The following is a 20,479-nucleotide window of genomic DNA, read 5'->3' as shown; positions in this document are numbered from 1 at the left end:
TGTTGGGGGATTGGATTTATTATCTGATTTGATTTCGTACTCAATTTCTATGACCAGCATCTATTTGCTTAGACACAGTTTTCACCATTTATATTTATAGTTATTTATTCTGTCACATATACATATACACATATCTCCGGGTGGAGTGTGTGTCCTTTGGATATTACATTTAGTTATGCACTTTAGCGGCTTTGTTTGATTTGAGTTTTTGAGTTTTTGAGTTTTTGATGTTTGATTTTGTTGTTTGATTAAATAACCAAAACTGAGTTTAAATGCAATTTACCTGCAACGTTTCGTCTCGCCATAAAACATTTATGCCAGCCGCAAAAATATCCAGCAATACATAAGAAAACGGCTTGGAGATGGTTTTCCACCAGACAATAAGTCAATTTCAGCTAACAACAATATAAATTCATAGGTTCATAAATATTTTACAATAGTTTTTAGTTTTTTTATGTTCGTTTTGTTTTGTTTTTTTTTTTCTGATAAACTTAGTACCATTTTTAATGTCTTTTGATATGACTTGATCATTTCTGTCTTTCTTTTTTTAATGGCAGCATCTCTTTCATGTTTTATTTACATACTCTATGAAATGTAACTACATTTAGGGCTTGGTTTTTACACTTACTCTGTGGCTACGTGGCCTCCTGCTCGGATGCTCCTTTCTACAATTGTTAACACTATCCTCTAGCCTAAGACTAAACCTAATAGTTAGTACCTATTCCTGCTGTGCGGGCAGGGGCCTTAATCAAGTTCAATCAAAAATAATTACAATTAATATACACAATTAAATACAATTGAAACAAACGACAAACTAACGCTCTCCGCTCTCCTTTCCTGTCTGGCAAGACAATAATCAAACAGAAATGCCCGAATCCTTTTCGATTTGTGAAATAAAAACTGTCCATAAATCTCTGTGAAAAATAATACTTTTCTCTGTGTTCGAATCAAATCAAAACAATTTCAATTAAAATAAAATTTAATTAAAAACTGTGCTGCCTGGCCCTTTTTTTTCTCTGTGTTTTTTCACGGATCAGAACTATGGGCTTAAACTATTTTCTTTATTTGGCGCTAATTAATTTATTACAATATTTATGTAGGACACCCCTTCGACACTTTTTGTTTTCATTCGTTTTTTGTTGCGAGTGTGCCTGTGTGTGTGGCTGTGTGTGTGTGTGTGTGTGTTTTCTGTAATTTAATTATAAACAAATATGCGACAACAAATCCCCGGCATGGATCAACAAAGAAATTGCATGGAAATCCCCACTTTATAACCCAATTGTTTGCCCCATTTTGAGTTGGTTTTTTTTCCTCCTCCTAGCTATTGAGAGTGTAATGTTGTTGTTATTGTTTATTAAAAATATTAATCAGTCATTTGAATGCAATGAATTGCACTGCATTATTATACATGTGTGTAAGTCCTATACATCTATGTGTTTGTGTGTGTGTGTTTGTTGTGTGTGAGTGTGTGTGTCACATTCCGCACTCGGCTGGGAGCGTACAAATTTGTGAATATATTTATGGTTTGTGTTGTTGTTTGCACGTCTCTCGCCCGTGTTGACGGTAATGCAATAATTTATATGCCCAACATTGCCTTTTGCTGACAGGCTAAAAGAATTTGCCAAATGATTGCACACACAGACAGGCACACGCATACATAAATAAAGTGTTGGTGAAATTTATTGTGTAATGCGTTTTCGCACTTGTGCAAAGATTAATATCCGCAACGGACATTGAACCAGGGGGGGGGGGGGGGGGGGGGGGGATCCTTACTTGCCATAGGGATGCTGCTGCTGCTGCTGCTGCTGCTGCTGCTGGTTAATGTCCGGTGAGTGGCGCATTAAAGTGGCGCTACCGCTGCCCGGCGAGAGGCTACCTTCGTGGCTGCTATTGCAGCTGATTGCTGGAGGTGCCGCAACCACTCCCGCTCCTCCCATCATCTTTTCCGTATCCTGGCGACTGTTGGCCATAATGCGGCGTATTGTGGGCGCGCAGGGTGTGCGTCAGAGGCGCGATTCCTGCGCGTGTTCGTGTCAGACCTGACCGTGGGCATTCATGTGCAGGGACTCAACGCCATCGGCACCAGGGTTCGATGACAGCTGTGCGGGTGGATAATACTGCAACGAGGCGCAATTGAGATACTGTGCGTGGATTAGTACTGAATGTGCGTTAAAAGTATCCCTAGATTTCCCCTAGCAGTACCTACCCCAACGCGTCCATTGTCATAGTCGCGGCTCGCTTGGATGGTCAATTTCGCCTTCGAATGCATTGTGTCCGTCAGGGAGCTCCTTTGATGTGTGGGCGGTGGCATGACGCCCGGCACTCCCCCACTGTTCTGGCCGTGCAGCATCATTGAGCCATTGGCCTTGCCCAGGCTGCCGCCGCCCATGGCACCGCCCAGTGCACCCATGGGACCATGTCCATTGGAGCCACCGCCCGCGCTCCTGCCATCCTTGCGACGGAAACAGAACTCGAGTATGGCCACCAGCACGGAGACGAGTAGGCCGCCAATCAATATGTAGAATATTCCGGCCACATTGCTCAGCGAGAGTTCATTGTGCGAGGCCTCCTGGCCGTCCGTCTTGCATTCCGTTTTGTCGTACCACCATTTGTTGCGCAACTTGATCAGTTCGCCGTTCTCCTTGAGCGTGAGGACAGCCAGATTGATGGGATCCCTGTTGAATAGAAATAGAGAGGGAGAGAGAGAGAGGAATTTTCCATTCCCTTTGTTAGATATGTGGCCCCCTTTTAGCTGTGCCATCAATTTCTGAAGCAAAGGCAAAGCCATTTCTCCATCTCCATCCCCACAATACTCACTTGAGGGCCGAGCCGAGCGGCGTGGCAATGCCAAAGCCTTTTGTATCCAGATTGCGGCCCACTTTCATTGTGTCGCAGGGCTCCCTGGCGTTTACATATTCGTTTTTCGGCGACTCCACCAGCAGAGCGTACTTGCCCTTGGAGGTGCGCACGCGTCTAATGCCCTCGTCGTACGTATGCACAAAGACGTTCGGCCGGGAGTTCATATACTCCCACATTTTGTTGTGCAGTGCGATTTGGGAGCGCTGCAAGGACCCAGCAAAATGTTAGGAAAAAGTGTGCAAATCCAAGCAAAGATTGAGGCCAATTCATTGGCTGCTATTCACATGAACATGACTGTAAAAGTGTGCTTAAAAGCATTCTCCAAATAAATGTTGCCATAAATGACAGAAAAAAAGGAGGAGCAGAAAAACTGAGACTCATTTTTGTTGCCTCTTTTTTTTGCATTTCTGCTGGAGAGCGTTGGAGAGGGGCGAGTAAAGGTCGCAGACAAAATGCTTTTTATTTTGTTAGATTTGGGTGTGTGTGTGTGTGTGTGTGTGTGTGTGTCTGTGAAATTAATTTCGACTTCTCTGCCGACTGCCACTCAATGAGGCGGCACTCATTTGAAGTGGCAGCCTCAGGGCAATACCAGGGTCACTCACCCTGAAGAAATCCCAGGTGGAGCCGTGCAACAGAGTGCCATATTGGACGTCGGTTTGCATGGCCAGGTCCTCGGCCGAATTGATCGGCGTCACCATGCGCTCGACGGTGAGGAATGCAGCCAGATTGGCCGTGTACGAGGAGATGAGTATCAGCGTGAAGAAGAACCAGGAGGCGGCCGCAATGCGACCCGAGACGGAACGGGGCGACAGATCACAGCCCTGCTGCATGAAGGCGGCCAATGAGAACCAGAAGCTGTTCCAAATGCTGAACTCATTCACTGCCGACGAGGAGGATGAGCCACTGGCTGCCGAAATGCTGCCGGATGCAGCTGCGGATGCAGAGAGTGCTGCCTGCAGGGCAGCGGCACCGGCTGCCGACTGGGCACCGGGTGTGGGCGGTCCGGGTGGCATTGCTGGCACTGGCATCGGTCCGGTTGCACCTCCAATGATGCCGGGCGGCTGCTGATTGGCAAGTTGTTCGTGATGTGCATGCGGATCTGTGTGTGGCGTGAAGAGAGAGCAGAGATGAGGTGTGGCATGTACAAAATGAAACCGCAGCAGCAGGAAGGGGGCCAACCGGCTGCTCATAGGAGGCGGCGGTACGTGCCCATGTCGACTGTTGCAACTTTCAATCATTTCGTTTGGATTCTTGGCTTTTTGCGCCTCTGCTCTAATTGATATGCAATCAAACCCATAGCCAAGTTCCCAAGTACACCCTTAATGCCCCCCCCCTACCGCCCAGTTCCTGCCTCTGTTGCAAACCCATTGAGTGCCACAGAAAGCAATGATGACATTCCTGCCTCGTCCTGTCTGGCTGCTGGCTGCTGGATGCTGGATGCTGATTCTGCTGCTGCTGGCATGGCCATTCATGTAGTTCCATTCTGCCATGACAGGTTTTATTTTTCACTTGGTCCCTCCGTCTGTCAATTCTCTCTTCTCTCTTCTCGCTTTTTACACTCCCCTTCTCCCTGTGTGAGTCAGACGCTGACTGCATACCAAATTTTGTTTGCTTTTTCCGCTAAAATTACATTAAGGATGTGTTTTGCCGGATATGTGTGGAGTAGATTGTTATGAGAGCACTCAACTGGGCTCTCCATCTGTCTTTCTGTCTGTCTGTCTGTCCATATGTGACGCCCTTTTGCTGTCCTTTGATTGGCAGCATGAAAATTCCATGCAAATAATTGAATTTCTAATGAAAATCAAATGAAAATTGAATGCAAAACAAGTCGCAAGTCGCAAGTCCAAAAGTTACACAAAATTCAAACATGAAGCATGAAATTTATACGAATTTATTCCTGTCGCCCAGCCATCCTTTTGCTGCCTAGCAGGTGTCCTGTGCACACTCACCTGGCGACTGTGATTGTTGCGGCTGCTGTTGCACGAGACGCCATTCATGTGGCGAGAAGCGTGACACAAAGAACAGCACGATGCTCACTCCAATGTAGCTGAAGATGACGCTCACCTGTTGAAAAACAAAAAAATAAAGCCGCGAACATGAGAGCCTTGTGGAGAGGAGGAAAGGATGGAGGATTTTTCTCATTAAATTTTCTTAACTAATTGAAGCGGAAGCGGAACGGCGCACGGTGTTGTTGCCTAGCAAAATAACGAAACATTAACCTAATGGTGCCCAAGGACATTGACGGCAGCAGACCAGGAGCCACCCAGCCACTGTCTGCCTGTCTGCCTGCTGGCAGCACCTGAATGGCTGCCATGGAGCCAGCGCGCCTTTCTTTTGTGTGCGCTTGAAGGCGTAAGGCGTAGGGCGTAAGGTGCCTCAATGGCACACACATCCTTGCGCCTACTCCTACTCCTAAGGCTTGTGCCTGCCTGCTTTTCAGCCTTGTACTGTGCCGCTCTTCATGTAGTGTGTGGCAGCAGCTAAAATGCTTCATTTCATTTATGATACATTTTTGTAACAGACTTTTTTATTAGCTTGTTAACTTTTGCGCCTTTTTTGCCCGTGCCCGTACCCGTACCCTTGCCCTCATCCCACCCTACTCTGATTTGCCCTTCGTGAAACTAATTTGCATTTGTAATTTTCTTTTCTTTTTTTTTGAGCTCATGTCAAATTACGCATTAGCTTTCCCCTTCACCCACCCACACTCCCTCGCGCTCGCTCTGTGACTTTTATTAGCATTTAATTTTGCATTTGTCGCGCTGTCAACACTCTTTGAATGTTTTGAGATCCGTAACCCAACGGCCGAAAAGCCCACCAAAGCGGAAACCCAAAGAGAGAGAGTATTTTGGGGCATAACCATTTCATGTGGACTTGCAGGGTGCTTAAGCTACAGGGTAGCCAAGTGTTCAGACCTGTTGCAACTGCCTTTTTTTATGCACTTTTGTTGTTGTTGTTGGTCATAACTGCGCATTAGGGAGCGCAACGGATCACAGAGAGCGCCGAACCGAGCCCAAAACCCATCCCCAAACTCCTAATTTGCTTAATTGTCTATCCGCTTGTGCCCGCCAGCAGTTCCTGGGCATCGTTGCTGTACTATCCTTGGAGGCTTGCTGCAACATAAACATCAACTAAATGCTCATACAAATTTGATGGGTTTGCCATTTGTTTAAACAGCTCCTTGGAGCCAAACAGCCGAAACTTTTGGACACGGAGAGACTAGCGTAAAATTTAAAACTTGACGGCCACGTAATTTTCGTGCCCCCTCGCCACCACGGTGTAGGTCCTGCCACTTTCCACTGTTTATACGAGTAATGTAAGAGCAAAAAAGAATAAAAAAATAGAGAAAAAATGGCAGTGGTAGTGGCAGTGGCAAAAGCACAAAAAACTTTGTCGTTTACTCTATTAAACTTTCGGGAGGAGCAGCGCCGAGCAGTGGCAGAGCAGCTTACGTGGCGGCTGCTGAAGCCCAAGTCGAAGCCAGAAACCAGAAGAAATAAATATACAAGTCGCAAACTTTGCAGGCCGCAAACTTTGTCCGAGGAGCACGAGGAGAGAATCGAGGCAGAAAAAGAATTGGCAGCGGCAGCGGCAACGCAGAAATGAAAGAAGAAATTGTTTAAAAAACTTTACTCATTTGTATGCAGCGCAATTTTAGCAACATTTTGACTCGTTACGCGAGTAAAAATAAACACATTCCAAACGTTTGCCGTTGCCACTGAACAGAACAGGACAGGAAATAATTAGAAATCCAAAGGCACAAAGAAGATGCGAGTGGCGAGGGTCGCTTGTTTGTTTGTGTTTTACTTTCAAATATCAATAGTTGCAACTAAATCTTCATTAAATCGGATGGGGACCATGCTGCAGGGACAAACGAAGTCCGTAAGGGACTGGAGACTGCCTGGGTGCAATGCTTCGCTGAGCGCCAATGAAGCGGAGTGCAGCAGGGGGGGACGGCGGGACACACACTACAGGAAGTTGTAGGAGCAACCACTCTCTCTCGCTCTCTCTTGGACTCTCTACCATATACGCACCCAAATTTCCTGTGATAAAGGATTCATGAAGCTGAACACTCCGGGCGTTTGCTTCACTGGCTTCTTAATCATGATGGAAATGCCCAGCGACATGAACGGCTTGCTAAAGTCGATGACACGTTCGCGTTCGGCGGTAATCGTCATGGCGGCAATCGCAATATCCGCTTCCTGCAACAGAACAGAGCAGAAGGGAAGAGAGGATGGAGTATGGAGGTTGGAGTGTCTGCAGCTAGCCAGGGAGATAGCGTGCCGCAGTGGCATCGTGTGGAGGAGGCACTTACCTTGCGCACCAACTCCCCCACCATGCCATCCCAGCCGCCGTGGGTCTTTGACTTCTCCGCACCGTAATTGCCATCCTTGACCAAACGGAGTTCATCTGCGGAGTGGAAACAGAGCGGGCGTGGGTGATTAAGCAGCTGAAGAGAGCCTCCCTTGTCTCGTGAATTCACTTACAATTAATGCCCAATTCCTTGGAGAGCAACTCCGCGAGATCCTTGCAATAGCCCTCGAAGCGCTCATTGCCTTGCAACTTCTCGCCAAAGGCCGCCTGCTTCAGCATTATGTACGGCTCCTCCAGCACAGTGGTCACTATGTATGTGCGATTCTTCTCAAACTCCACATGCGGTCGCAAACGCACATACTTGGCATTCAGCGGCTGCAAGCCGGCATCGTCATTCCACTCGGCCACTTTTACCTGTGGAAGAAAATATAACTGTAGCTGGAGCGGGAGAGGCCATAAACATAGCGGAGTTGAGCGTCTCCCGGTTTTTGCATTGCTTGTTTTCTGTCTAAACTCTAGGTACGCGTTGCGTGCAGTCGCAATTGTCTTATCTCTTGCACTGCGAGCTTTGCTTTGCTTCTCTTGCAGTTGCTAAAAGCTCTCTCTGAGCAATAACAACAAAAACGCAAGCCACACTCGCAAGCTGACTTCGATTCCAAGCTGCTGCGTTGTTGTTGCATTTGCTTGTTCCTCGATCGTGTGTGCGCCTGAACCTTTTTTTGCGCCTACCTGCACACAACTCAAACTCTCTGTCTCCCAATTCTTGCTATTCTTCTTTCGCTCTTTCAACAACAACATCGCCGAATATTGCGGGATACTCTCAGCACATGTGAATGAGCTTTCTTGTCTCGCGCAAAGACTTAGTGAAAGAGGGAGATAGCTACATACCATGGCACTGTTTACAGTCATCTCAACAACATGCAGCGTGTAGTTGATGCGTCTGCCGTCATCATTGAATTTGATGTCACCGGTAAGGCCCTCGATTTCCACCTGCGGATAAAACAAGCAAAATATACCGGGAGATTACAACAGGTTACATAAATTCTCCCACAGTGTGGGTGCGTGGCGTGTCTTTAATTGCTTTCGGTATCGATGTCACCGCATCATCATCAGGCTCTCTCTCTCTCTCTAACACTCACCTTTCTCAAATAACGCGATATTTTATCGCCATGTTCCCAGGCATTCACCCAGCCCTTGGCCGTATTACAGTCCAATGCTCGGGACGACGAGGAGGCGCCATTGGATCCAGAATCGATGCCACCACCAGCACCGCCACCGCTGTGGGCACTGGCATTGGCATTATTGTTGTTGTTGCTGTTGTAGTTGCCGTGACCATCGCTGGATGTCGAAGCAGCCGCCTGGGCCACCATTAGATTCTGGCTGCGACGTTGCTGCACATTGTTCCTGAATTGATCCGGTTTCTTGCGCAGGATTTTATTGAACGCCTCGACCAGAACGAACACAGCATCGTACATGAGAGCGGCCTGGGCCTAGAATGGAACAGGAATGGCGGGCAGGGATAAGGGTGGGTTTCGTGGGGTTTAATGAGTGCATTACACGGTGTTATTCACAATTTTCCCAACCATTGCCCTCTGGGGAGCAGCCAGTCCCAGTCCCAGCCCCAACCCCTGCCCCAACCCATCTTCCACCTTGTTTATTTCATGAGAAAAAAAAGGAGCAGGGAGGGGGCACCTAGATACTGGGTCTCCCAGCGGGTGTTAGGGTTTAGCGTTGATCTAAGAAACGTGTCGCATATTAAACCCCGACTTTGATTTAATATTTAATCGCTGGCAGAGTTCTTAAAGCGAATGCTCGGTAAACAGAAAATGAGACTACGAAAGAATGGTGGAGAATGGCAAAATGAGAGAAAGGGAATGCGGCAACACACAAAGGCTTTAATGTGAATTTCCCCCCCTAAGCACACAGTCAAGTCAAATAAACATGGTCAAAAGAGAGCAGCAGCAGCAGCAGTCGGAGCGTGAGACAGCGTTGGTGATGGAGAGACTGTGTCGTCCGGTGGCTGACTGCTCTGCCCCATGCGGCTGTCCGTGTAGCGCAGCAGACGACCAACATTTAAGCGCCACAAAGTGAAATCTTTGTCAACAAGGATAATGCCAAGGAAATACAAATATAAACAGCCAGCGCAAACGCAAACGCAAACGCAAACTAAACCAAAACGCAGCCTCTTCTCTGCTGCTCTCTAACTGTGTGTGGCTGTCCGTGCGCGTATCTGTGTGAGTGTGCCAACAATGACAAGGACAACGGAACAGCAAGGACACATGTGCCTTTGACTGCAAGTCCTGCCCCTCCACTAAAAGTGAAATCTGCTGCTATTTGACTACAGCACAGAGAGGGAGAGCGAGAGAAGAGAAGAAAACACAAACAGACAGCTCGCAGAGCAAGCGACAAAGCGCCGCAAACTGGATGCTACATGGCTGTGCCCCTTCCGGATGCAAACATTAAATCCCCCAGCAAATATTTAACAAACCCCACTGTACTGTAGTACTCCCCACCATGGTCATATGGGTGTGGCTGTGTGTGTGGCTTTGTGTGTGTCTCGTGTGTTTCCCTTACCGAAATCGATTCACGGCCAGCCCCAACACTCATCTGTGGGTCCAGGCGCTTCCAACTGTCGTAGAACTCGCGCACCAACCGCCGATTGGTGTCCACAATGCGAAAGCCTGTAATGTTAATGGCCCCAAATTCGATTATCTCACTCTCCCAGCGATCGTCCATGACCTGCAAAATGGAAAGACAATAGAAATAAGTTTCGGCTTTTTGGGACTGCGATGCGATGCGATGTGGTGGCGGTGGCGGTGGCATGCAACTTACCAAACCACTCAGCAAATAGTGATAGGTGCGACGACCCAGTCGCAAATCGCGCACATGCTGGATGAGTATTTGCTTGGCCATTTCCGTGGGACAGTCGAGGACAATGTGCTTGCTGGTGAAGCGTCCGATTTGCTCCAGCGTGTGCAGGAACTCGATGGCCATGCTGACATTGGAGATGCGCTTGACCAGCTCCACTTGAAAGGACTCGTTGCCGGGTTTCAGCCCCTGATAGATTTGCTGCAGGCGCAACAGACCTACAGAACAAAAGGGGTACACAGAGGGGTGGGAGGGTGTGTGAGTGCAAGTGTGATCCTGTTAATTAACTGAGTTTTCGGGGAGCGGCAGTGTCGGGCACAGAGAGGCATACAGATCCGATTCGATGCATATATACATTAGGAAGGGCACACAAATTACAACCATCAACAGTTTTGCGAGTCGTTAGCCACTGCTGAAAAGGAATAAGCCCCAAGGCCCCTTGGGCCAGGCCCGGCCCGGCCCGGCCCGACCCGGTCTCTCGTTCGACCGGAGAGTATCCCTTATCAACAAGACGAACATTTGCAACTCTCACAGACAGGAAACCCTCAGGGGGGGATGGATGGATGGTCAGACAAGGGGTTATATGTAAACCCGAATCCACACGACAAACAATCAAGTTCGCAACGAAATTTAATCTTCTCATTCACAGAAAGTCCAAACGTTTGAATGAATGGAATTATTCTTAGAATAAATCGACAAGGATTTTGATTTTCTTACAGAGTAGCTTAGCAGGCACTGAGAGAAAAAGGTACCATTAAAAAGAAAAAGTGATTTCTGAATTACTGAAATTGTTAATTTAAAATATAAAATATATTTATTTTTTTTGTTAAATATTTATATTTGATCAAATTAATGTTTAAATATAAGTTAAAGCAACTTTTTAAGCATTCATCTCCCCTTCTCTGCAAACAAAAAAATGATGTTCAGAGAACGTTCTAGTCTTTCTTGTCGCCTGGGCCTTGACATTTGCCTTTGTCGAAAAATAGGCCATAGCCAGACACACACTAAAGCAGACATATGCACAAGGGCTCAACCCATGGTAGCCCTCACCCCTCGTACACCCTTTTGTAGTACAACAAAAGCCAAAGGAGCAAAATCAGTTTCAATTTGAAATTTACCGAAAACGGATACAAAGATACGGACGTACTCGTACATGCCCCTGCCTGCACATGGTCCAGCAGATACTCAGGGACGTGGCTTAGTTTGTGGGCTTCGACCAGGGCCAAGTTTCAGGCCCCAGCTCTCCCTTCATCATCCCTTTTGGGCCATGGAATTATCAGCGCTGTGGTGCTGTCAGCCATCGTTTGTGCCACATCGTTGTGTGTGATATGCGCATGAGATTCCTCTGCGAGCGCAATTTGCATTTGTGTTTATTGAGTTATGGCTGCAACTAACTGCCGCTTCGCCCAAGCTACAAGCTTCTTGCTCCATGCACTGTGCCCCCCATGCAGCTTTCGTTCGCACTTAAAACGAGATGGCTAAGGCGCCCCAGGCCCTGCACGAGTCAAAACTCAACGATTCAATGCGCCTGGGACTGTGATGGAGATGAAAAGATGGAGATGGAGACGCACACAAGCCCAACGGAGAGACAGACAGATGATTTGTATTACAGCAGCTACGCAGCAAACAAAAGCAAAAGAAAAAACGTAGTAAGAGAAAGGAAAAAGAAGAGCAAGAGGATGAGCAGGAGTAGGAGCAGGGAAAACTGAGGAGCAGAAGACAGTAAAAATCTCTGACTTGCTCTCTCTCTGTCCTCAACTGAATGTCGCATGAGACACGGCGCTGGCTGCAGCTTCGAATGCGCCTTCAATTTATGTTTGCGGATAAAATGGGATTTGCTTTTTGCTTCTGGGCTTCTGGCTGGATTTTTGATTTAGACATTGTCGGTGGCATGCCCCATGCTCGCTACGCACGCCACCAAAGTGACAGAGAGAGATAGAGAGAGAGAGGGAGAGGGAGAGCGATGGGTAGAGTACTCAATACATTTCCAATTTGTTGTTGCTTTGATTTGCACTATGTACGAAGGAGGGTTTTGTTCAAGTTTTATTCGTCTCGTTTTGGTGGAGAGTACATAGCGGTATATAGTCGAGGGTATTCCAAGGGTATTCCAAGGGTATTCCAGGCTATTCTAAGTGGAAGAATATGGAACAAGCAGATCAACGGATTGAGAGAGATAGAGAGAGTGCAAGCAGCGTAGGCAGCGTAGAGAGCGCATGCAGCGAAACAGAAAGTGCAAAAAAAGCTCACTCTCGTGAGAGGAACGGCCTGGCAGCCAGAACGAGATGGCTAGAGATCCACTGCATAGATCCTACAGCTGGAATTCGCTCTCTTCTGTTTCAGCCTATGCATGCGTGAGCTTACACACAAATTGGAGTGTTGAATGCGAGTATTTAGCACTTTACAAATCCAAAACCTAAGGAATTTCTACTCACACAGCAGGGGGCCTTTGGGGTATCAAAAATGTCTTGAATAAAACATGAACTTTTGTTTCCGTATGTCTCTCTCTCCCTCTCCCTCTCTGCCTCTATCTGTTTGTGTGTTTGTGTGAATGAGTGTGTGGCCATTTTTTGCTGTGTTGTGTGTTCTCGTTGTGCAATAAATTTTCTGCCTTGCCTTTTATACAATTTCATTTGCTGGCACTTCCTATTCCTCTACGCCGCTGCCACGCCCGCACTCCCCCCCGCTCTTTACCCATTCTGACATTCGCTTCCATTCGCTTGGCTTGTGTTTGGATTTGATTTTCGGGTGTTTTTTTCGATTTCGAGATTTGCCGCTTGGATTTGGAGTGGTATCCAATGTGCGTATGTGTGTTGGTCTCTGTGTGTGTGTGTGTGTGTGTTTGCATTAGTGTTCTGTATCTATGTGCATGAATCGGAAAATCGAAAGTGTAATTGAAGAGCATGCGGTGCTGCGGCGGCCGAGGATTTTGTTTTATTTCATTTTTGATATGAAAACATTTTTGTGGCTCACCCCGTGGCATATAATTCGAGTGCCATCGCAATTTCCCTCTCCCTTTTCTGCGAATCCACATCCGCTGTGTGTGTGTGTGTGTGTGTGTATTTCCGGTGATTTTTGTATTGTTTTATTTCAAAGCTGTGGCCGGGTAGGCTGCTCCGGGGATTTTTCTTTCATTTTCGTTTATGTAACGAATTTAATTTACAATTATATTTTTCGTTTTCTGTTTTTTTGGCAGCCCAAATTCAATTTATTTTGAGCACAGAAAAGGAATTGAAAATTGAATTTAATCACAAATTGTCAAGAGACAAAGATGCAGCAGTGGGCCGAGTGTCACTACTCCGGCTATTATTCCTCCAGTGGCTATGCAAATCTGTCAACAGCCACGCCCACTGCCCACACACTGTACACTCACTCGTCTGGACCGCCTTAGTTGATTGAGGCTCAACTTTCACTCAGCAACACACACAAATGCGTAAGGCAAACAAGACAATTTGTTATGTTAAACAAAAGTTAGTTTTGCGGAAATGAAGTTTTCCTGCCTTCGGTAGCGACACCATCAAGCAGCAGACGCAAAAGATACAGCAGAGAGGGAGAGACAGAGCAAGAGATATGGACATTGTGGACATAGAGCACATCACACATCAGCTATGTACATACACTTATGTACATACATACATAAGTACATATGTTGGTTAACAAGTAAGACATTTGCCAAGCATATTCTATGCAGAGAGCTAGGGGCGGTGGAAAAGAAGACATAAACAAATGTAATTATTATAAGGAAGTTGCTTCTCTCCACCACCAGTCTCCCCCATTGATGTTTCTGGACAAAGTATTAGAGGAATATTATTTCCTGGGCAGGAAATTGAAGGGACATGCTGCTCTCGCTCTACAAATAATTTTCCAACATAAACCACCCATTAATTTATGCATTAAATCGGATCCACTTGATCTAGTGCGCTGCCCTCTGTAATTAGGATACCAAGAAAAATAATCAAAAAAAAAAGAGATAAACAAAACTTCTGGGCTTTAAGTGCCACGCCCTAATTTAGCAGCTTGTTGGGGCTCGAGTTTTTTATACTTGCTGCTGCCCGGACTGGCTCAGCCTAGCTGCCTGCTGCTTGTTGTGCTATCAAAAACTTTGCCGCTTTAATTACTTACAAAACTGCGTCCTGTACGTCCTGCGTCCTCGTCGGCCTCATTCGGCTACTGGGAAAATTATGCTGACAAGCTCAAAGGCTTTGCGCATATGTTTTCAATGGCCTCGAAACAGGAACAGGAGACTGCGAGTGGGGGGCCACAGGCAGCATTAAAAGTATCAAATAACATGAAAGTGAAAGCGCAGTAAACCCCATAATGGTTAAATTAATGGCAGTCCTACCGGAATGGCAGCAGCTTCAGCAGCGGTACCGGGGGGCATGGAGGAGCACATTCTGGCATCCTTTTCGGCTGTTGTCTTAAAGCAATTTGCGCTGCCATTTGACGCAGTTTATGCAAATTTTCCAGCCTGTGATTTAAATTATGTAGCTGTAGCACATTCCCATTCCCAGCCGCTGCCTCTCCTTCGCTCTCTACGTGGCCAAAGTGCCATGAACCATCAACGTTTGCTTATTATTCATGATGTTCCGCCCCCGGTCTCTATTTACAGATTCCTTTCAGATTTTTATATGCACACACAAACCGCTCAAATCGAAAATACATATTTGATTGTCTTTTTGGGATGGGTTTCTGGTAGAATACAATCAAATCTTTCATCTATAAACGAAACCATTTGCATAATTCTGCAGTTAAGGATTTTTTGGGGGTCGCGCGCCTTTGGGTCATTGATTAGTAGCAGTCAGGGGCAGGAGGGTACCTGTTGGCGGTCGGGGGGGTGTCTCTTTAATAAACCATATTGAGTCTGGGCCAGCGAACTGCTGACGTATTCATTGCAACATGAGCAAGCAGATTTTCACACGTCCTTAACATCCCAGCGAAAGCGGCAAACAGCAATCTCACGCACAATTCTGTAGCTGAATCTGTAGTTGTATCTGTAACTGTAACTGTAACTGTATCTGCAACCGTGTGTGGAATGTTTATTTTTTGTTCCCCCAGTGATAAATTTCATTTCACAGGCAAGTCAATGTGCTGTTAACACGGCAATGGGGAAGGCACACGCCTACGTACACATTCCGATTTTCTCTTCGCATTTTCTTCTCCGTTATTTCTTCTTCATTTTCGCCATCTGCCAGCACGCACACACACACGGGCTGTACGTGTGAGTGAGTGAAAGTATGTGTAAGTAAGACATTTACTTTCATTGCAGACTGTTGATTGTATGGTTTTTCCATATTGAAAGAGCCAGTGGAGCCGCGTGGGTTGGCTGGAAATTGTGCGTTTCCACAGCGGAAATAATATTCTCATGCATAAATAGAAATAAAAGGCCACAAAAAGTAATCATTTAATGTTCAACAAACCACAAAATACATAAAGAGTGCAAATCTAGCTGGAAACTGGCCAACAGAGCATCGCTAGCTGTCACTTTACCACAACTCCCACCCCTCCGCAGTACGTACGTCATTTGTTCTTGTGCTGCTGGGACGTGCAAATACTTTGCAATTCATTTGGCCCTGCTTTCGCAACGATACGCTGTCAATGTCTATGTACGAGTGTGTCTATGGGAAAACTTGCTTATACTCTGGGCTCATTTGACATTTGATTGGAGGCGAGACAGCTGCTGCTACGAACAGTTAGACATGCCAAGCGCTTCATTTCCATACGCCACGAAAATATATCATGCAGAAAATGTCATGGATCTAATAAATTAAATATGAATGAATTCATATGTACATACTGTTTTTACATATTTGGTTACATTATTCTGTGGGCGCGCAGTGCCTTCTCTCTCAATCTTCATTTGATTTACGAGCTTTGCACTCTCAAGCTACGCTCTCTCAGCCAGTGCTTATCGCTCTCTCCGCGATTTGTGCATGTTCGATCGTGTCCGGTACTGCAAAGCTTTCTACCTGCGCCACCTACTCGCACGTAATTAAAAGTACCGCAATTTTGGCTCTCTCAGCAACAACAAACGCAGGGCCTCGCTCTCAGCAGCACTTTGCTGCGTGGCTTTTGTATTTGTTTTGATATTCTTATTGCATTTAACGGCAGCTCAAAAGAGGGGGAGTGAAAGAGGGACGCTCGACTCTGAATCAACTCAACTGTCTCGACTGTCTCTTTATTTTGATACTATAATTGCAGCATTAATTTATTGTTATTGTAGCTGTCTGTGTGTGGAAATCGTTGCATAATCAATAAAATCAATTACATTTTATACACAAAGATTAATTCCTAATCCTCGCACTTTTAAAGCCATCGCTTCTTCATAGATTTGTTTGATGATCTGTGTATAGGGAAAGGAATCGGAGTCCACTCCTCCTTGCCACCCGTGCATAGGGAAAAATCCAATAACCGCAGGCGGCACAAGTGTTTTTTAGTGAACACACACAGCCACATACGAGATACGAGATGTATGTACAATATATTATAATGTACCCATAGCTGGAGGCTGGCACATGCTGGAATTCTTTTTTTGGGTGTCGGGCATCGAGCTGCCGGGGCAAATACAATAATTTCACAGCTAAAAGGAAAATGTGTGTGTGTAAGCAGCAGCCAATTTCTTGGCCAAGTCGTAAATACAAGTCCGGGAATAAACTTATAAGCTGCCACCCCCACTGCCATAGAGCAAAGCTGGCCCCAAAAGCCCATAACAAAATATTGTTTGTGTTTTTGCATCGATTTGTTGTTTCTGTTGTGATTGCCTCTGCCACCGACCGACCGAGCGACAGACCGACCGCTGCCACAGTTGTACAAACCACTCGAAAAATTGTATCTAAAGCTTTGGCTCGGCCATTCGGCCATAAATAGTTCTTTTAGCCTATTTCTTTGTAATAAACTCGTTGCCGCTTCGAATAAACAAAAGAAGAAGCCGTGTGGCGTGTTTTGTTTTTTTTTTTTGTTTGTTGGGCGCCGACAAAACAAAAGGCCGTTAACTGGCAAAGGCGTTGGTCGTAGGGCGGCGTTACGTGCCAGACCTTGGGCCCAGAAGTTGCCTTCTGCCAATCCATTCCATTCGATTCTGTTTAGGCCATGCCACCACCATGCTCCCTGACCCTAGCCACCACCCTCCCTGGGGGGCGGACGTGTAAACATGGCCATAAACTAAGTAGAAAAATGAAAAACGGCCGCACATAGCCATGGGCTTTGGGGCCTGGGAAATTCGCTTGAATTGTCAAATATTAATTGAGAAATCCGGCGAGAGTAGGGGCTGAGCCGCATCTAAATTGATTTGCCATCAAGAAGTCGGAGAATTATTAGAATTATGCGACTGCGGAATGTCGAATTGATTGAGTGGCAGTAGACACAAACACTTGGCCAGAGACACGGCCACACACACAGACTCTCGACTGTGGATGAGAGATTAACACAAACAGAGAGACACAGATACACAGATACACAGATACACAGTCAGAAATGGAGATGCGGTTGGCAGAGACGACTCTGCTGTGGCCTGTCTGTCGCTTGAATTGATTGAGTGCTGGCCTGTTGGCGCTACCGCAAAAAGATTTTCACGTGGCATTCATTAATAATAACAATGCAAGCAGCCCAGACACTAACAGTTTGTCCGGACGTCTGTCTCGACCAGTTCTTTCTCGCTCTCTCTCCCTATTCATCCTTTGGCTGCCTCCAGTAGCCACATAAACCAATTGTCTGACTGCCAATGGCGCATCATGTCAGCGGAGTCGACAGCACGGGGGCCACAGTTCAGGGCTCGGGTCGGGTGTCTGCTGTGTCATTAAACTTTATTTATGCAGCGAGCAAATGGAAAATGCTTGCAGAAACTTATAACAAAAGTAAATTTACAAAACAGGTGGCGAATCCAGGGGTAGAGGGAGCGGGAGTTGCTGCCATAAGTAGTTTGCATAGAATGAGGGTAAAATTATTATTATTGACTCCGTTGGGGGTACGTTTCCGCTTTCGTTTCCCTCCCATACACATTTATGTATACCCAGCAGCAGGCAAAGGGTATTCAGGGGTATGATGCCTGATGCCCTGGCATACAGTTTAAGAGCAACAAGAAGCTGGATAGGGCAACATAAGGTCGCTACACTTGTGTCGCTCTCCTACTTACCATCGTGTGAATCGTATAGATAAATTATCTTGCGCCAGCCATAAAATTGTATGGTATCAATGATTGCCTGATGATAATCCGGTCGCATGCTGAGGGCAAAGTCGAGAAATCCAGACGATGGCGTAAGCACCTAAAACGCGAAAATTATGGAAAGCAGCACACAAGCGGGAAGAAAGCAAAGAATAGAGGAGAGAAAGAGAGTTAGTAAACATGAATCATTATTGAGTGCTCATTGTGTTCGTTCGTTCGTTCGTTCGTTTCGCGGCTGCTTTAGGGGCATTTTCCTGCTTGATTTATAGGCGCTCGGCCCCCCCACCCCGTCCTGTTACCCTTAACATGGGGCCAAAAGCTGTACGTGTGTGTGTGTGTTTCATAAATTTTTTAAAGCGCACACGGCCGGTAGGACATTATTAGAAACAAGTGGGACGGACTATGGCTATGGACTACGCCTCTACAGTGGCTCCCATAATGATTTGTACGGGTGAGGCTCATGAATTTAAGACCACCCAGCTGTGTGTGTTTTCAAGGTTAGCTAAATTTTGCAAGAGTCAACCGTGCGTATGATTAATATTTCGTATTTAAATAGGCAAACGACCTTCGCTTCGTCTTTAATATTTATGAATGTCTCACCTTCTCTGGGAACCAGGGCGTCACGAAGGGCATCTGAAAGGTATTCGAATAGGAGTGCAGGGTATCAAAGGAGTCGGGGGAAACGGCGCCCAGCATGGAGTAGACACCCCTCGAGAATTGATTGCAAACTGCAAGGAGAGACAAAGAAAATGATTGCAAATTGCCATAAAAATGCGCATAATTCAAACTAAATTCTGGATTTCCTTTCCATTCATTACTATTCATGAATGATTCAGTCATTCGCTTGAAATACTCACTCAATCGCGATAGCTTGAAGGCATCCGCTGTATTAATCACATCCACATAGGCCTGCAGCTCGAACCTTCGGGAGGAGACATTCAGATTGTGATTGAGCATCGCATACTTGAAGGCCGACTGCACCTCATCCGTGCCCTGCTCAAAGATGGCACCTGTGCAGAGAGAGAGAGGGAGAGGGAGAGAAACATGCAACAAGATGGTTGTTAACATTTTGGTGTATTTTTTGGGCGGATGGCAAAGTTTTTTCTGGGTGGCGAGGCATCGAAATTGTCAATTAAGTTCAAAGCAAAAAGGCACTTTAAACTTTGGTAATTGCTTTTGCGAGAGATGCGATGCGAAGTTTGTTGCTGCCGTTTGTTGCCTGCCACAATCTCCACTAACTGCCGCTGCCGTGCAGCCAATTGTTAAGTGGCAGGAAAGCGGCTTTCTGCGTTCTGCAGCTAAACGCTAATAAGCGCAGCCGTTTCACTTTACAAAAAGAAATACCAAAAGATTTGCCTCAAATGAAACTGAATCTTGAGGCACAAAGAGTGCTAGGGGCAGGCAGAAACTTAAATTTGTTGCCACATAAGGGGCGAGCCTTGAGGATTTTTGTGCTGGGACTGGCGCTGTTGAGGGTTTTCAAAATAAACGAGAACCAGGACTAAACAGAGAGGCACAGCGCAGTGCAGGGCTGTGGAGTCTCCTGTCAAATGCATCGCATCGTAGTTGGTGCAGGGCTTAGGGGGGGGGTAGGGCATATGGTTTACACTCTCACCTAATGGGATTTTCTCGGTTAATGATGGCTGTGCGCTGGCTCCTCCAATTCCACCTCCACCGCCACCGCCCATTCCCATTCCCATTCCTCCTCCTCTGCTGTTGCTGTTGCTGCTGCTGCTGCTGCTGCTTTGGCTCCATGTTAGCCATAATAAAAAGCTTGGCCAAAGGCAGCTCAACTTTAAGCCGTGGCGCATTTTGCAGCCGCCTGTTCAATGTTGCTTGCTGCTGCCCCCCTGCTGTTGTTGTTGTTGTTGCTTGCTGTTGCCTCTTGTCTGCTGCTGCTGCTGCTGCTGCTGCTGCTGCTGCTCCTTCTACGGTTTCCACTTGCTGTTTGCCTAATTTCTGTTGTTGTTGCACTTAGTTGCCTTCGTTGCTGGCATTTGTGCTGCACTTAGTGCCGCTGCTGCCGCCGCTGCTGCTGTGGCATCTGTAGAGGTTCAGGTTTCTAGAGTGCAGAAAATAGAGAGAGAAAAATGTTTATTTTGGAACTGTTTGCAAGGGGTTAATCGTGGAAATTATGTGTCCAAAAGTAGGTGCTCTTTCAGGCTTGCGAGTGTCCCTGTTTATTGGTTCAAATTAGGGCCACGGCAGACAGCACACGCGTTGACTTGCACGTGTCTTTGCCACCTGCCACAATGGCACACAACTTGGGAGACACCCACCATACCC

The 20,479-nt window shown here is 46.5% G+C and overlaps 1 protein-coding gene across 1 annotated transcript; it reads right to left on the bottom strand.

The window, feature by feature from the left end:
* Nucleotides 1–2,001: 2,001 nt before the first annotated feature.
* LOC117587041 (glutamate receptor 1) lies at nucleotides 2,002–20,074 on the bottom strand. Its single transcript, XM_034277472.1, has 16 exons — nucleotides 19,809–20,074; nucleotides 19,051–19,203; nucleotides 18,794–18,921; nucleotides 18,164–18,293; nucleotides 10,003–10,256; nucleotides 9,745–9,909; nucleotides 8,310–8,660; nucleotides 8,059–8,160; nucleotides 7,344–7,584; nucleotides 7,172–7,266; nucleotides 6,891–7,058; nucleotides 4,809–4,923; nucleotides 3,462–3,958; nucleotides 2,818–3,062; nucleotides 2,207–2,675; nucleotides 2,002–2,141 (listed from the first exon to the last, which is right to left on the bottom strand). Exons 1-16 carry the CDS (start codon nucleotides 20,002–20,004, stop codon nucleotides 2,034–2,036), a joined length of 3,417 nt encoding a protein of 1,138 aa, XP_034133363.1. The 5' UTR covers nucleotides 20,005–20,074; the 3' UTR covers nucleotides 2,002–2,033.
* Between the last annotated feature and the right edge of the window lie 405 nt (nucleotides 20,075–20,479).

Source organism: Drosophila guanche, unplaced genomic scaffold (assembly GCF_900245975.1).
Source record: "Drosophila guanche unplaced genomic scaffold, DGUA_6, whole genome shotgun sequence".
Taxonomy (NCBI): Eukaryota; Metazoa; Arthropoda; class Insecta; order Diptera; family Drosophilidae; genus Drosophila; species Drosophila guanche.
Note: the sequence above shows the minus strand (reverse complement) of the source record. Positions and strands in the feature narration are given on the sequence as shown.

Coding starts and splice junctions, on each gene's coding strand:
- LOC117587041 (XM_034277472.1), bottom strand. CDS start 20,004: ATGCGCCACGGCTTAAAGTTGAGCTGCCTTTGGCCAAGCTTTTTATTA. Junction 7,059..7,171: donor TGGGGGAGTTGGTGCGCAAG/GTAAGTGCCTCC, acceptor GTTCTGTTGCAG/GAAGCGGATATTGCGATTGC. Junction 3,063..3,461: donor CCACCTGGGATTTCTTCAGG/GTGAGTGACCCT, acceptor GGGTCCTTGCAG/CGCTCCCAAATCGCACTGCA.